Below are 16,623 nucleotides of genomic sequence, written 5' to 3'. Positions count from 1 at the left end.
AAACCTCTTTGGCAGCCAACCATCAACTTGTGAAGGAGCTATCGACTTAGGTAATATACCAGCGTTGCTTATATCATTACAATAACATCTTTTCTACTTGTAACAAGTTCATCCGCCTTCAACAGATACAACTGAAGATTTGAAAGCCGCCTCTTTCATGCCATCCTTTGCACAAGACTCATACTTGGAGTTGAAGCCCTTGAAAGGGGTCAGAGATGGAATGAATATTGAAGTTACTTTCTACTCAAGCCTTCCTAATGGTATGGCACTTTCTAAACATGGCTAATTGTTTACAGCATGGCATGTATGTAAGGATTTTTGTTTTATTGTCCACAATTTTGTCTTCTATGAGGGCGTTGTTGTTAGTTGGCTTTAGGCTGACAGTTTATAAGAACAGTACTGGCACCGATCACTGTTGGTTGTTCAGACTTCTGATCTGATTTGAAGGTTTATAAAATCTTTTTTCTATGTGATATTTTTAGTTTATTTGGAGACAATAAAACGACGTTCATTTATGTTTTGAACTGAATCGGCTTTGAGGATACTCATTCCTTAGTGTCAAAATGTGCTCATGGAGTGGCATGGTCTTGATCATATAAGTGTCATTGAGTGATATTTTATGTGTACAATTGTACATATGAGTAGACACTCCTCAGAATATTTTATCGTAGCTGGGTTAGTTAATTAGTTAAAGATTAAGGTTAGTTAAAGATTTGAATGAAGTGGGTTGGAAGAAAAAGAAGCCAATATTGGTGCCCAACTTCAAGCTTGTCATTAAGTGTCTTGCCAAAGACATAACCATGTGCTCTTGAGCGGTGTCGAACCGGCGCCGACATGACTTCGAAGATCATTGGAACGCATTTAGGCACTTTCTGACAATAGTTTTGTTGCAATTTATATACATATTTTGTTTCTTCAGGTCTTTTGTTTTACAACGCGCAGCGAAGGTCTGGGAAAGGCGACTTCGTTGCTTTGAACATATTGGAAAGCCATCTGGAGTTTCTGTACGACCTGGGAAATGGTTTAGCCAAAATAAGGTGTGGTTTGCTTTGTAATGAAAGGTACAGACGGGGATTTCCTCTCTGTGAAACTATGCAAGTTAGAGAATTAAATGAACAAGTGAACGAAAGTTAAACTTGTATTGATTTCAACCTTCTAAACGTTGCTAACTGGTGATCACATGTTTCTTGGAAGCAGTTTTTGAAGGAATACTATTAAGAATTTGGGTCCATGTCTACTACTCGTATTATCATACTTGCATAGATTAGATAGGGTGAAATAGTTTGTGATCCCGCTTCTGAAATTAAAAAGCTGTTGTTGACTTTTCTTGTAAATAAAGACTATCAAAATCTGAGCCAATCATAGTTTAAACATGAATGCGTCAAACAGGAACAGTTTGCTATTTATTGGCACTTACAAGGTGAAATAGTCTACGCGTAACGACAATTCAATTGCATCCGGTTGCTTAACACTGTCACACACAATAGCAACTTTTATACAGCGCTATCACATGTAAATTTAATCTCAACTGAATGAAGCTGAAAAATGTTCCATATATTTGCAAGCATCATTATTCCTTTATTCAAATTGGACTTTGTCATACATTTATTTTGAACATGGAATTTCCAGGCAATGTATCTTTTGATCCGTAACTGGGCTTCTCTCTTGCACCAGCTTGACTTGGCGTGTAGCTGTTCTTTAATACGTTAAATTGCCTACCCCATTTTTTGCATATTATTATTCCTCTTTCAAATATTTCTAATCATAATGTAATATGTAATAATGTATCATAATGTATCATAATGTAATATTTCTAATCATAATCATATGTATCACATCAGATCCACTACCGCCATCACTCTAGACAAGTGGCATGTGGCGGTGGTATCGAGAAACATGAGGATGGGCTCCATTGCCGTGGACGGTGGGATGCCAGACACAGGAAAATCACCGGTGGGTGCTCAATTGCTTGGAGTTGATCATTCTACAGTAATATTGTGTTCATTTATTTTAACACTACATTGGGTTAGTCACTCTCACTAGTGCTGTACCAAGCTTTTTTGTTTTTTTCTTTACTACCCGGACAGCAAACCAGCCGTTTTTTACATTGATTCAACGTCTGCAGATGTAAAAAAGGACTGATTTGCTGACTGGTACTGCATACATGGGTAGAAAGGAGCATTCTTCCTGGCAGTCAACACAAGACTGAGTACTCACTAGGGTTGAGTGATTTGCATTGCAGGTTATTAAATACGTTTTTCCAACTATACATTCGTTTCTATACATTACATTTACAACACATTAAAGAGATGGACCTTGCCCTTGTCTTTAATAATTGCACTGATTGATCATCAGCGTATTTTTGTCATGCAGAAATTTGTGCCAAATGTGCGCAATAAGGTATTTACGATATGTGCCGTCGTCATGTCAACTTGTATATATGTGCCTGTCGCAGTTGCACGTTTGTTGTTTATGCGATTGTACCAAGTTCAAAACATTTCTATTACCCGCTATCTTGAACATGTTAAAAATGAGTTATTCCACCACTGATGAGCCTGGCGTGTTTACCTCTATTTTGTTAAAATATTTTTACAATTTTGTGTTCAGTATCTTCTTTATTGCCATCATTGTTTACTTCTTGTACGTATTTTTAACTTCACGTAGTTTTGATTTCCATCAATGCTAGACAAGTTCTTTGCTACAAGTTTTGATACAAAAATGTTTATTCAAGCGTGCTTGGTACTGGAAACACAGAGTAAGTATAATGTGAGATCTGCTCGTCATTTTATCATCATTATTACGTAAACCCATCTTTTGTGAAAGCACAATGAGTTATTTGAATCAGTAAAGTTGTGTCAATGACCAAAATTAACGGTATAAAAAAATTGAAACCATACAATCGTGCCAACGTTAATATTGATCTTTCTGGTGTCATTTTAGAAACGGACTTGGGAACTGAACGTGAAGCGACCCTTGTATTTGGGAGGAGTTCCGGATCCCAGAAAAGTTCCCGGTACCTCTGGGATTACTACCGGCCTCACTGGTGCCATACAGAAAGTAAGTGCTCGCAGCGTATAACTTCAATTCCCCTCGCGTTGCATCGACGCGAGCTTTTTAAACGTGGTTTGCATAGCATTGTTGCTGTCCTTTGTGAAAAGTCTATTTTTCTTCTTGTTTTACTCCTTTTTACTCATGTTCGAGAGAAATTGTTTGTTTCAGCACTCCATTCCTCGTCAGTACACCAATTTGGTTGTTGACACCAAGTTGATTCGTGTGTTCAGTTTAAAGAGCATGAATGGCTTTGAAACTGCGAATATAAAACGTATTTTCAATTTATTTCATTTCAGATTTGACTTAAAATAAGTAAAAGCCTCGCAATGTTTAGATTTTTGACTACTGCATTTCTTCAACTTGTCGTGTGTCTTTTTTCTAATATAATCTAAACATATGATTTGGCAGGAAGTAGGAAAAAGTCAGGAAAAAATTTCGAAAATATTTCGCAACTTTATGTAGCGGTCGTTCTACTTATCCAAGAGTATACCAATGGCCGAAAATCTTTTAAAATTTTTTAAGAAATTAAAAACCAAGGCTGCAGACTACGAGTCGAAAATCGCCGACTCAAATTTTAAAAAGTTTTAATGACCCATTTCAAAATTGGCAAATTCTTTCTGCCTTTACAATCCTGGCCTGACATGTCTACCACAAACCCCAATTTGACCTCGGCAACTTTTTTCAATTTTCCAGCTCCTGCCAGAACCGTGTTAATTAAGTTCACGCAAACATTGCTTGTTTTCGTTTTAGTTTGTTGTGGACGGAACGCCTCTGGACATCAGCAAAGAACCCCCCAACAAATCTTACAATGTTCGCCCCTTCAACGCCCACGTTTGCTACCACGCCCCTTGCAAAAATGAGGGTATTTGCCACCCTAGTTTGGGGGAGTACTCATGCACTTGTATTGAAGGATGGTTTGGAGAGCACTGCACTGAAGAAAGTAGGAACAGTTTGTGGTTGGGTTTGTTACACGTTGTTTCTCAGCTGACATTAAAAACGGTTTTTAGAAGAGTTACAAATGCAGTGAAGTTTATTGATTTTAATTGACTAGCTTACTTCATGTGTGGTTGTGGATTGTTAATGACAATTTCGTTTCGGAACACGTTTTCATAGTGACTGCACAGTGTGCCCTCATTGCATTTATTGTTCTATTAAAATGGCTGGTATGTGAAAAACTTAGCTCAAGTCTAGTTTTGCCAACTTTAAAAAGTGTGACCCGTAAAAATTATGTAAACGTTGTGCCCAAAACCAACAATAATGATGCTTACTTTAGCCAGCGACTCGTGTTTTGAAGTGTGCCATCTAAACTTGATGTGCAGAACACTGTCAGTTCGTGTTGGGAACCCTTGCCTTTGAACGAGCACGTTAATATATTGAAAGATCAAAACGCCCTTGGTACCGCAAGGAATCCAGCGAAGAATGATCATTGCTATAATTGGTCAAAATGAAATGATTTTGCTTCGTAGCTGGCCTGATATATTGAGACAGAAACATGTCTGTGCAGGGCCTGCAGGCAAAGATATTCAGAAGGAGGAGCCTGACTCTGGAGCCTACTTTGATGGAAGTACAAAAGCAATGTACAAGAACTATATCAAACCAAGGTAGGTGCTTTGGAATCATGTTATCAGGTTTATATTTATTATTATGAAGTTCTAATATGACATAAGATTTTTGTCTGCTTCAAGGCAGCATGCCGCTATAACGATCAATTAAATTTGTAATCGAATTTTTCACGGGGGAAAATTTAAACTTTTCAGACTGCAACGTTAGAAAACATCTTGCTTGCAAGAGTGGGTTTTGCTGGTAGCCTACTCACCTAAAAGATTCTTAACCATTTATAAAAAGTTGTGCGACTTCTACCTATAACAGCTTTATCTCACGATTAATGCGTTATTTCTTCATTTCTTTCCTTGGAATGCAGCTTCCAAAATGAGATTCCCGAGTGAGTATATGGGGGGAGGCTTGTAGGATAATGAACCGGGAATTTACTTGGTTGTTAGAAGAGAAATAAGTCGAACGCCAAGTCGAGAATGTCGCTCACACTAAACATTTCTCCACGTGAAAACTTCTATTTAAATAAACAACACACTAATGAAAGCGATGGAAATGAATTTAAATCCATGCGTTTAATGAATGCAGCTTGCACATTACGTGCCATAACATTAAATCACCTTATCACTGTGTACACAATACATTTTGTGAATTCATGCTAAAACACAGTACATAATTTGCAATAAAAATTGTCAACTGAAAATATCTTGCGTGTTTTCCGGTCACGCAACGTAAGATGATGGATTTTTTTGTTAATTCACGTTTTCAAAACGCACTGTGATGCCTATGAAACTTATCTCTGATCAGGGCCGTTGACAGGATTTCTCGGGCCCGGTACCAATTTATTTTCGGGCCCCCTTCGGCCTTCATCGACTATGTTATGAAAATAAAGGTTGTGTACAAACTTTTATTGATGTCGTTTAAGCATGGTCATTTAACAAATCTTGCGCAATCTTAAAATTTCTTGAACCGCAAAACTTACTATCTCTATCTAGCGGTTGCTTTTTTGAACTTTTATTTGTCACATGGCGCTAGAGTATTCTAGGCTCACCAGAAGAGAATTTACAGCAAAGGTAGTGCAGACAGTCAGAAAGTTTTCAATTTGATTTGGGAAAGGTGTTTGGGCCTCGATCAAACATTTGCTGATTGCTGCAATCTGAAAAGCGGTTTTGTGCAGTTTTTAGTGCAGTGCAATTTTTAGTGCAGAAACAGGGATAGCAATCTTCTTACCTGTGCCATTTCAGTTTTAGTTTAAACAAATATTAACCTGTTTATTTTGAAATTCGTGTTTCGGGTAATATTCATGGTTAGGGAAATCACTATACTAGACTAAACTAAATTCTTATTTTACTGTTTGGTGGCTGAAGTGGCTATTTGACCACCAGAAAGCTGAAGTGCAGTGCTGTGTTAAGCCCTTTGTGGGCCCCCGGGGCCAAAATAATTTTGAGCCCCTTATTGGCAAGCAGACTTATGATAATATAGTGTGTATGTTAACTGCACTGATATGGAAAGGTGGTTCACTTCACTAGACTTTCTCACCAGTTGAGAAAACAATACAAATATAAATAAGAGCAAACACAGATCTATCAAGTCATAGCTACACCTTTGCTTGCAATGAAAGCCAAAAGTGTTAACGATTTCTAAACATACTGGCAACGGTCATGAAGCGTATGGGTCATTCAATCCAGATCTTATATCACACAGTAGAAGCTGGTATCAAAATTTGACATGCTTATCACATTGAGTTCATACAATTTTTTATATCGGACAAGAATTGACAAAATTATGAGAATTTTAAATTGGTTACCTACATTTGGAAGCAATTTTTTCCAAAAATTACAATTGGCATTTGAAATTTCACTAACCTATTATTTTTAAATGTATAGCCATAACATAGCAAAACAGTTTAGAAGTGCAAAAATAAGTGAATTCACAAATGCTTTAACAAACAACATTTTAACACTTTCACCAAGTGGTAATTATGTTTTGTCTTATAGGATCGCCGAGGTGGAGGCTGACTTGGTGACCTCATAAGGTCTTTCGCTTCTTTCCTATCTCACTTTTATGTAATGTACCAGTGCATTTGATGTGATATTTTGTGAAAAAAATAAACCAGTGATTGATTGATTGATTAAACCACTCATCTATAGAATACTTTCAAAAAGCTAACAAGTACCCAATCAAAATGCTAACATGAAAACTCAAGTGTACTCAAATGTGCATAATCAGGAACTTAAGTACGATAAAAACAATAGTTACCAATCTAGTGATGTACTTTCAATTCACAACAGAACAGTGTTAATTTATAACAGCACAGAATGGCGTACAAGCCGTACATGGTATAATTGGTATATTAACTACTCACACAAGATACACTATTATTAGAAACCTGTTGTTAATCATGCTATATTTCACTAAAACATTTTTTTTATTAATTGCTTTATTTTTGGAACATTGTGGTTGCTGAATTTAAGAAGCACAATTATTATGAGCAGCAGTTGCTGTAATCTAACTGTTGAATTAACTTTTCTACATGTAATTATTTTTTCATATGCAAACACCATTGGTCATGCTAAAAACAGTTGTTATTGAAATGGTGCATGAGTGCTGACTTATGTAGATGAAGTTTAATAACTTCATCACATGTTGCAACTACTTCACAGGAATCACAGCATACATAAGAAAATTACTATGATCTTTAACAAAACGGAGCAATATTTACAGTGTAACACTAGTTAATAGGTTTCTAGGTAAGGTCTAACAGCTTCATCACTCACTGACAACTTTGCAGTACTCAGAAAGCCTTCATAGGTTACTGGTGCTTAATGAAATGTTATAATGCTTACTGCACATTGCACAATACCGGCTAACTACTACCTAGTTAAACTTTTATAACTTCATAAACAATCATCAACCCAGCAGTGTACAGAACACAGCAGAAATATAACTAATAGTAATAGTAAACACAGGTCTATCAAGTTATAGCTTCATTTTTGCTTGGAATGAAAGAAATGAAACATAAGCAGCGACGATTGGAAATCACAAACAAAATACTGGCAACTGTCATAAAATACTTATTATACTGGTTACACTTGCTGATAGCTACCTCTGTAAAGTCAGGGATATTTATAATTGCGGGATTGTAAATGCTAAAAATGAAATGCTAATTAATCTATGAGAAATGCTATTTTGTTTACTGTTCACAATTTTTTAGCAATAAACAAAATATGACTGCACAAATGGAATAGGCTACAAATAAGACAAACATTTTTATGGCCTACAGTTAAAGGCAGGTTAATTGATTATAATATATACCCATTACATTACTCAATGTTCGCTTATTACTTGCTGACCTTTGACTTTGAGGTCAGTTTTTGGTGGTCGTTCTTAAGCTTGTGGCCTGCTGATCACTTTATCTGGTTCTTATCACAGCAATTAAAGACATGGGTAAAGATGGCATTAAATGCTTCATGGTTTCTGGTACATTCAAGGTTTAACATTTGGCTCAACATAACTTTTGAAAAAAAAAACTATGCAAAGAGCTTGGAGAAAAACATTCCCTTGTTTGGAACATCTGCAAAACTTTTGCAGCACGTCTGCACCATTGCTAATCATAGTAAACAAATGTATTCCAATTGCAATAATGGCAAAGCAAAGTTTGCTGGGTTCTGACAAACCTCCATGTTCAGCCATTTCAAAGAATTCCTCTTTGAGAGTTTTGTTTATCTGAAATGTTCAAAGCAAGAATGTCGCTAGTTCAAACAAGACATCTTCTTTATGAAATGCTGAATGAAATCTTGGTACATAGCAAGGTTACACCATTCTAGAACTAGATTACCAGTTGTAAACCAGTAACATTCACTTTGAAGTAAAGCTTAAAAAAACAAAACACTCTGTAAAACCAAAATGTTAAGCTAAAAGTGCAACAGCCTTAATGCAGCTTCTGACACTTCAAAGAATACTTTTATATACCTTGCAAGTTATACCGGCAGATGTAGAAAAAATATTTTATTGTTAAATGGGATATCAATAGACCAACCAAACTTTAAGCTAGTCCAGTATTACAAAAAGTATTTCATGTGTCTTGTTTACTTATTGGCAGACTTCAAAATCAATCGTACCTGACTCTTAAAGTTTATGCTAACGAGAAGCTAACCTACGTACAAAACATGAACGCTTTCACCTTATGCTAAAGAAAGGTTTCAATCTATGCTTTTGCAAAATTTAGACAAGGCATTGCAATTAAGTTATGCAAATGTCGTATATAATTTGCCTATTTATGACAATCATTTTAAAATGAGCTGTCTACTTCGTGGTTTAACCTATAACAGTAGCACACAAAGTATGGTGACCCTACCACTACCAGTGTATAAAGCGGTTTCAGTTCAACAGTTGTCAATTCCAAAGTTTTACCACAAAATACGAAAAAATAAACAACCAAAATAATTAAAATACATTTATCTTAAACACACCTTTGTAGGAATTGGGCCTGTCTTGATTTCAAGTATATATACATATTCAATTGCAACCAACCTGTTTTATTTCAAATACAGGTAATTTTACTAATGTTGTCACATTTTAACTTTTCAAAATAATGTGGTTTTTAGAGATGTTTTGGTATAAGGGCCCAGCATCTCATTGGTACCGGGCCTAAATTATCTTGTCAATGAACAAGTAGGCTACACGCAGACGCAGTAAACTTTAACAACTAAAAAACAGATTGTTACTGAAACGCAAAAGTCTATTACCTGTGGGCCCCCTGAAATTCTATCACAAAATAACGACGTGATTTGTGGTGATTTTAGAGATATTTTCATATAAGGGCCCAGGCCCAGCATCTCATTGGTACCGGACCTAAATTATCTTCTCAATGGAAGTACACACAGTAAACTTTAGCAGCTAAAAAACATGTTGTCACTGACACGCAAAAGTCTATTACTAGTAGGCCCCCTGAGATGGTGGGCCCAGTACCCAGAAGGGGGCCCGGTACTTTACCATCTGACGGCTGAAATAGCAGTTTTAACCTCTGATGGCAATTCCTTCAGATCTGATTATATTAAGATCTTGATTATGTTTGAAGTCGCGGGGAATTTTTAAAATCCGGGCCCCTTAAATATTCCGGGCCCGGGTCCAAAAGTACCACCTAGACCCCCCTGTCAACGCCCCTGTCTCTGATACATGATCTCAAGCACAAATTTGAGATTATAAAATAAATGATAAAATTGTCGTTTGGCTAATGGTAGGCCTGATGTCTAATGGTTAGTATTACTTGGTTGTAAGAGGGGTAGCTTTCATTATTATTCTTATAACATTGATGTGTATGACAGCGGCATATTCAAGCAAACAGTGTTGCGTTGGTATAATCGCTAATAGAGTTAGAATGATGTTGAACGATTAAACTACTTTTCCTTGCTTTTCTCCACTCCAGAAGCTTCTATTTTGAGTGAGCCAAGTTGTATTTGTTTACATTGTTTCATCTCAATGTCGGCTCATCACCGTGTGTTGTCTTTTTGTTGCTTGAAGCGTGATTTTTATCCAGAGTTATTGACAACATTTTAATCCATGTTTACCTTTTCCTGTTTTTTTTTCGTTGTTCGTCTTTCTTCATATTGAGGTTCATTGTCTGCAATAGATGACGACATAAAGGTCTGCAAAAATGTGACCAATCAGGACGCGTCTACAGGCCGCCATGGAATGCATGTTTAAAAGTTGCGCCAGATTTCACCTCTCGCGTTCTTGGCACGATTACTTGTTTGTTTTATGTCGGCGGCATAACCGAGCGGTTAGAGCAGGGGTCACCAACTGGCGGGCCGCATGCGGCCCGCCACGCTGTTTGTGCGGCCCGCGGAAGGTATCAGAGCACAAGTATAACCAAAAATGCTTACTTTTCTTGAGGAGTTAAACAGTATGAAAGCAAAAAATACTTTCGGGGAAGCATATTTTCGCTTTGCATACGATTCCACCAACCGACCAATCAGATTGTAGTTTTAGGTAGGGGTCGTTCAAAGTTATTCCAATGCGATGTCCAGCCACACTGTCCCAGTGGTTGATTAAAACGCCTGTTTTCGAATTTGAAAAATGTCTGTGAGCATAGAGTTCCTTATTTTAAGTTTGTAAACGTCCTGTAAACACCAGTGTGCCTTTTACCGTTATTGGGTTTCACGAGCAGTGTTCCTTTATGCAAGTTTTTGTTGGCAAAATGGGTCGATGTGCCAACTCAATTTATAATAAATTGGAAAAATATTACGTATAAATTTGAAGACTTTTTCTGGTTATATTATGAAAATATTTAGCTTAGGTAATCAAAATGTTGTTAATCAACAATTCTTGCCATGCTGATAAGCACTGCAAGTGACATTTCTGATGAAACCGCTCGCCTCACTATAAGTGCGCAAAACAAGTGGCCTCTTTTATTAGGCAATGTTAAAGCAGTCAAAAGTGTTGTTAAAGGAGCTTGGGCTGGCAGTAACTTTGTTCGACTAATTTTGTTGCTGCGGTATTCTAAGATAAGTATTAACAACATGTAATGATGGATACTGGATACGAAATGGGTTCTTTTCTAGCATAAGAGTAAACCTACCTCAAATTTATTGGTGCGGCCCGTCACAGCTCTCCTAATTGCCAAAGTGGCCCGCATACAAAAAAGGTTGGTGACCCCTGGGTTAGAGCCTTGGTACGGCACTCGAAAGGGCGCCGGATCGACACCGCTCGAGAGCATGTGTGTCTGACACTTAAAAGGGTGCCTTGAAGGTGGACACGAAGATTGGCTTTTTTGCCTCTCCGTCCACTATCTTCAACCATCAGATGCAAGCCTGGATATTACTAAAAACTTCTTTTTCCAGCAAAATATCGTTGTGCTGAAAACGTTTAATCAGGGACAATGTCAAAGCCGCAATTCTAGACAAAAGAAAAGAATAAATTTACTAATTAAAAGTTATTTGCCATATAAAACGAAGCCTGTAATCAGTATGTGTAGTTCGCCGATCTTGACTCGCTTCAGTGTTGCCATATCGTACTTATCATTGTTAAAACGTTCTTATCATTATTGTTATTATCAGTGTTGCCATATCGTACTTATCATTGTTAAAACGTTCTTATCATTATTGTTATTATCAGTGTTGCCATATCGTACTTATCATTGTTAAAACGTACTTATTGTTATTATCAGTGTTGCCATATCGTACTTATCATTGTTAAAACGTACTTATCATTGTTATTATCAGTGTTGCCATTCTCATTGCCGTCAGTCCAGAAAAACGTATTGTTCGTATTGCGTTTGAACGTTCTAAGTTTTTTGCAATAAAACGATCATAGTAATGAATCAATAAATAATCACGAGCCACGCTGAAAAACAAATTAAATGATATATTTTGTACTTGCAGTCAATCGAGATCAATGTACCACAATTCTTACCAGCTCCTGATCACCACACCCAACCAGCATGGACTTCTGTTGGTTGTGGGAAAAGCGACGTCTAGCGGATCCATGCTTCACGACTACTTAGCGTTAGCTGTCAGTAGAGGTCGCATCCACCTTTGCTACAATCTCGGCTCAGGTCCAGCGCACCTGGTTTCCAAGGAAAGAGTCGATGACGGGAGGCTAGCCACCATCAAAGTGGAGAGGTAGCATGTTTTAAAGGATTTTAATCAGAAGTGGAGAAAGTAAAGTTTGCTTCCAAGATGGAGAGACATTTTTTTCTCTTCATTATCGAATTATTGAGGGAATATCTGCATTCAGACCGAGAAAAGTTTTACTGAAAGTTAATCCTGGTAGTTTCACATACTTGTAGAGGCGGTGATGTAGTAGATGTTGTAGAGATAGACAGTTGATTGACGTTGCTCGCTTAACATGCCAAAGCAGTTTGAGTTGATATTGAAAGCAATCATTGTGAAGCTCAACTGTAGTTTCAATCCCTGAAACGACCCAGACAACAAACGTTACTAAGTTACATCGTTTAAACGAATGGCAACGTTGAAATGATGTAAAATGGTACCTTTGTCTGTCTCGACAGATGTACAACGTTGTATATGTAGATAAACCACAGACATAGATCCGAGATTGACAGAATGAAGCAGTGTTCAAAAATATTTCAAAGTTTTAAACCACTTTGTGAACGGAAGTAACGCGCAGTCCGACGATGAAGCAAAGGTTGCTAAAACAATGTATTATAACGTCATCACATCATAACGTCATCCTTTAACTGACATCATGATCTTTGAACACTTCTTTATGCGGTCACACCTCCCGATCACATTCATCCGAAACTAGCGTTGAGAAGGCAATCGTCAAGTATAGCACTAAAAAGTTTAAATTCACAAACAAATTTACGAAAGTATTTTAGGAAAGGCAAAGTGGCAACCCTCCAAGTGAACAACGGGCTGGTACAACGTGTAGAGTCACCAGGAAAAACTACGAGGTTGAACACTGATGGATACATGTGGATTGGTGAGTGTGGCATTGCTTGATGTGTTAATCCCACCACCTATAAACAATTTTGCTCGCCTAAGTATTATTTTTTAGCTCTTTTTAGTGATTCAACAATCGCTTGTTGATAAGACCATAATTTGTTTTTCGAAACAATTTTGATATTTTTGTTTGAAGAAGAGGTTATAACTTTTGTCTTCCCCCCTGTTTAAAGTCTTGCGCTCCACTGACACGACGATTTTTGTTTCTAGGGGGAATTGACTACAAACCTCACGGCGTTGGCCTCTACAAGTCATTCTTTGAACCTTTCATTGGCTGCGTGTCTCAGCTGTCGATCCACGAGGAACCAATCAAATTGCTCGACGACGCCTTGAACACGCCCACTCTTCGAACCTGCTCGTGACGTCACAGTGAAGATCGGGGATTACCCTGTCACAGGCCGAGAAAAACTTGTGGGTTGTAGAAGCTCAGGTTTTAGTGGAAAATTTAAGGCAAAAAAATTCAAATTTTGGCATGGCAGAGTGTTTCCATCTCTAGAAATTGCATTTTCTTGTCAAGCTTGCAAAAGCGAAATCCCAGTTGAAAAAATCCGTCCTTTTCACATCAATGCAACGTTTGCAGACGTTGAATACAGAGTCAATGTAAAAAAGACGTATTTTTTTGCTAGGAAAGCTACAGTTATTCTGCCAATATTCTAGTAATTTTTTTTATCAACTGGACGTTTTTAAACGTTGATTTGATGCAGGAATGAAAAGATTATTATATTGCGCTTGCCTTTCCAATCAAGCATTCACAGACCACAAAAATCCGTCATTTTTACATTGACTCAACGTCTGCGGACGTTAAATCAATTTAAAAGTGAAGGATCTTGCGGTCTGGGTTGGAATGTATCCGAATCTTACTTTTGTCGCAAATGACTTTAGCACTCAAAGTTATTTTGTTATTTTAAAGTCGTTTTATTGTAGTCTGTAGTGGAAAGCCAAGATCAACTATCCCCGTCTAATTAACCCACTGTTTTCACTCAGTGATCAAGTTTTTATCGTCTCAGCAATATCGAAATATCATTTCTCGTTAATTTTTGCATGTAGTGTCCACAGGTAAGTTAAAAATTGTCGCTAGGCTCTGTGGATGCCCATGCACAGTTTGCATGAAACGTATGTAAAGCAATTGTTATTCTTTTTGCTTTTCCTAAAATTGATGAGCAGTGTTGCCAATTTCCAGCCGGTAAAATTGGTTCTCTTCACATTAGCCCAATGACTTTTCTTCGCACTTTCATTACTGTAAAAACGACTAGTTTTTCCAGGTTGGCCAAAGAGCAAATGTTCAGAATGAATCAGGAAATTGTCATCACCGTCAACCTGTTTATTTACATCGTGGCTTAACTTTGTTCATCTTCAGAAATTGCTTGCTATCCATGCGTGGCTACCCAGCTCAATGGATGGCTGCTTTTGCAGCAAATGAAAAAAAATGCCCAGTTTATAATTACTTTCTCTCTACTAGATTGATTCAATGTTGTAGACGGTGTAATTGGCATAGCAGCGATTTTATTATGAGTTTAAAGTTTTGTTGTTTAATGTTAACACACATATTTACGTTTGTTTTTTCTTATGCTGACCAAAATATGTCTCTGATCAGTTTCATCAGAGTTGCTCTATTTTATTTTTATGTATTTTAACATTTTTACTTTGTTTGATTAATATAATTAATAGAAACAGTGTAGTTTTTTAGGCGTTTTTCTGTCGAGTCTTATCATTTTATAAAGAATTTGAACACCGATAAAAAATATTCGTAGGCCCACTTGGCTAATCTTTAATAAATTTCTTGTCTTCAAATTAAAATTTAAAACAATTGTATTTATTGTTTAACATCAGCAAATGTTCTTTCAACAAATTTCCTTTTTTCATATTTTGTTTCTAATTTATTTATTTCAACCTTTCTCAACCACGCCGTTTTGTCGTATCACTGTATCATTGTGTTGTTGTAGATACAGTCATACTAGTTTAGTTCTTTTTACGTTGATTCAATGTAGGCTGCAATGCATCACCGTAAATTTTGCTAAGCTGCAAATGTGGACATTTTTTTATCATGTTTTTTCCCTCATCTCAGCATATTCGTCGTACCAAATAAAGTCGTGTTGTAAAAGATGTCCAAGAGTTTTCTCGTATCTAGGCTCAAGTCTAGTCGCCTACCAGTAGTTGAAGATTTTGATGAAGTGAATGGGATAGCAAGAAAGCCAATCTTTAAACATGTCATTAATTCAGTTAAGTTTATTTGCTTTTGTTGGCGAGAAAAAAAACATTGTTCTAACACAAATTGCAAATAATTCGTTCAACAAGGATGGAAGCGAATGGATTGTTTTGGATATGGACCGCTTTGTCTGACGCAAATAAATAATAATGACCTTAAGGTCACTAAAGTCAGATTCCACCCAAATATTTAAATAAATAATTGTGAAGTTAAGTAGGTTAGGCTTCAACAACCAAACACAGATAGTAACAGTAAAATGACGACCAAGGATAAGCGTTGTCGAGTGTCATACCAAGGATACAGCGGCGTGCTGTCGGTAATTGTCGAACCGACGGCCTTCCGATTCTCGCCATTCGGTTAGGTCGTCGAACCACTCGGCATGCGACAACTCAGCAAGTACATTTCGGCTATGCTGTCCAAGTCAGCAAATGAAAGTTTCAGCAAGCATCGGACTTGCTTGGTCGTCGATTGCTAAACTTGCCGACTTGTGAGTTGTGACATGCCAAGTTTCGGCTTGCTCAGTTTCGCATTACCATCATTGCGCTATGCCACACTGTCCACTGCCATAAATGACGCCGTGCGTATCGTGACTGGATGTCTGCAACCTAAACCATCGAACAATTTCCCTGTCCTTACAGGCATCCAGCCAGCTGAGCTTCGTCACAAAGAAACCATCCTGTCTCTTTCTCGCCGCGCTATGAACCTCAACCACTTGCTCCACTCAAGTTTCTACGAGTCTGTATGCGAGCAACTAAAATCGAAACACCTCTTTGTAGCCTTTGTTGACCCACAAATAGCTAAATGAAATTAAGGGTCTGCCTCCTATAGATCTGGCTGATCGGCAACACACCTTGCCCAAAAATGTATTGTTTCTGGATCAATTTAAATTAAATTAATCTTGGCTGATAGAATAGGCTAGATTAGGCCTACCATATTTCCATCCCCTAACAAGAGGACATGTTTTGCCAGCCAGTAAAATACAAGTAAAATGTTACGCATGAAGAATTTTTTACATCCTTTTGGATAATTATAGACGTATGCAGCAAAAATTACAGCAAAAAAAACAGACAAGTTTGTTTGTTTCTCGAAAGCCGATTTGTGTGACAAAATGTGATGCGATAGTGTCATAAAAATGTTTTTTCAGAAAAAAAGGATCAACTTTAACGAAATCGTATAATTACTAGCACGAAATATAATTGAAGTTGTATACAGCTGTTAATGAGATACAAAGGACAGACTCAACCAAAAGGCTGTTTCTTTTCTTGTAGCCTACCATTGTGGCTGCATCATAGATTAAAATGATTCTACATTTGCGCTCACATAAGTTGTAGGCCTAAGTAGGCTATACAT

The 16,623-nt window shown here is 37.2% G+C and overlaps 1 protein-coding gene across 2 annotated transcripts in view; it reads left to right on the top strand.

Moving 5' to 3' along the window:
- LOC145778798 (agrin-like) overlaps positions 1-15,164 on the top strand; it is a 48,101-nt gene extending 32,937 nt beyond the window's left edge. Inside the window, exons 33-43 of one of the 2 annotated variants that reach the window (XM_082590381.1) lie at positions 126-260; positions 920-1,037; positions 1,842-1,953; positions 2,374-2,400; positions 2,732-2,755; positions 2,941-3,057; positions 3,802-3,991; positions 4,556-4,652; positions 11,985-12,224; positions 12,944-13,047; positions 13,278-15,164. In XM_082590381.1, coding sequence (XP_082446507.1) covers positions 126-260; positions 920-1,037; positions 1,842-1,953; positions 2,374-2,400; positions 2,732-2,755; positions 2,941-3,057; positions 3,802-3,991; positions 4,556-4,652; positions 11,985-12,224; positions 12,944-13,047; positions 13,278-13,429 — 1,316 coding nt within the window. In that variant the 3' untranslated portion in view covers positions 13,430-15,164. The remainder of the gene's footprint in view (positions 1-125; positions 261-919; positions 1,038-1,841; positions 1,954-2,373; positions 2,401-2,731; positions 2,756-2,940; positions 3,058-3,801; positions 3,992-4,555; positions 4,653-11,984; positions 12,225-12,943; positions 13,048-13,277) is intronic. The other variant, XM_082590382.1, reaches the window with a different exon arrangement.
- The last annotated feature ends 1,459 nt before the right edge of the window (positions 15,165-16,623 follow it).

The sequence above is a fragment of the Aplidium turbinatum genome, chromosome 10, assembly GCF_918807975.1.
Source record: "Aplidium turbinatum chromosome 10, kaAplTurb1.1, whole genome shotgun sequence".
Classification (NCBI taxonomy): domain Eukaryota; kingdom Metazoa; phylum Chordata; class Ascidiacea; order Aplousobranchia; family Polyclinidae; genus Aplidium; species Aplidium turbinatum.
This window is presented reverse-complemented; position numbering and strand designations above follow the sequence as displayed.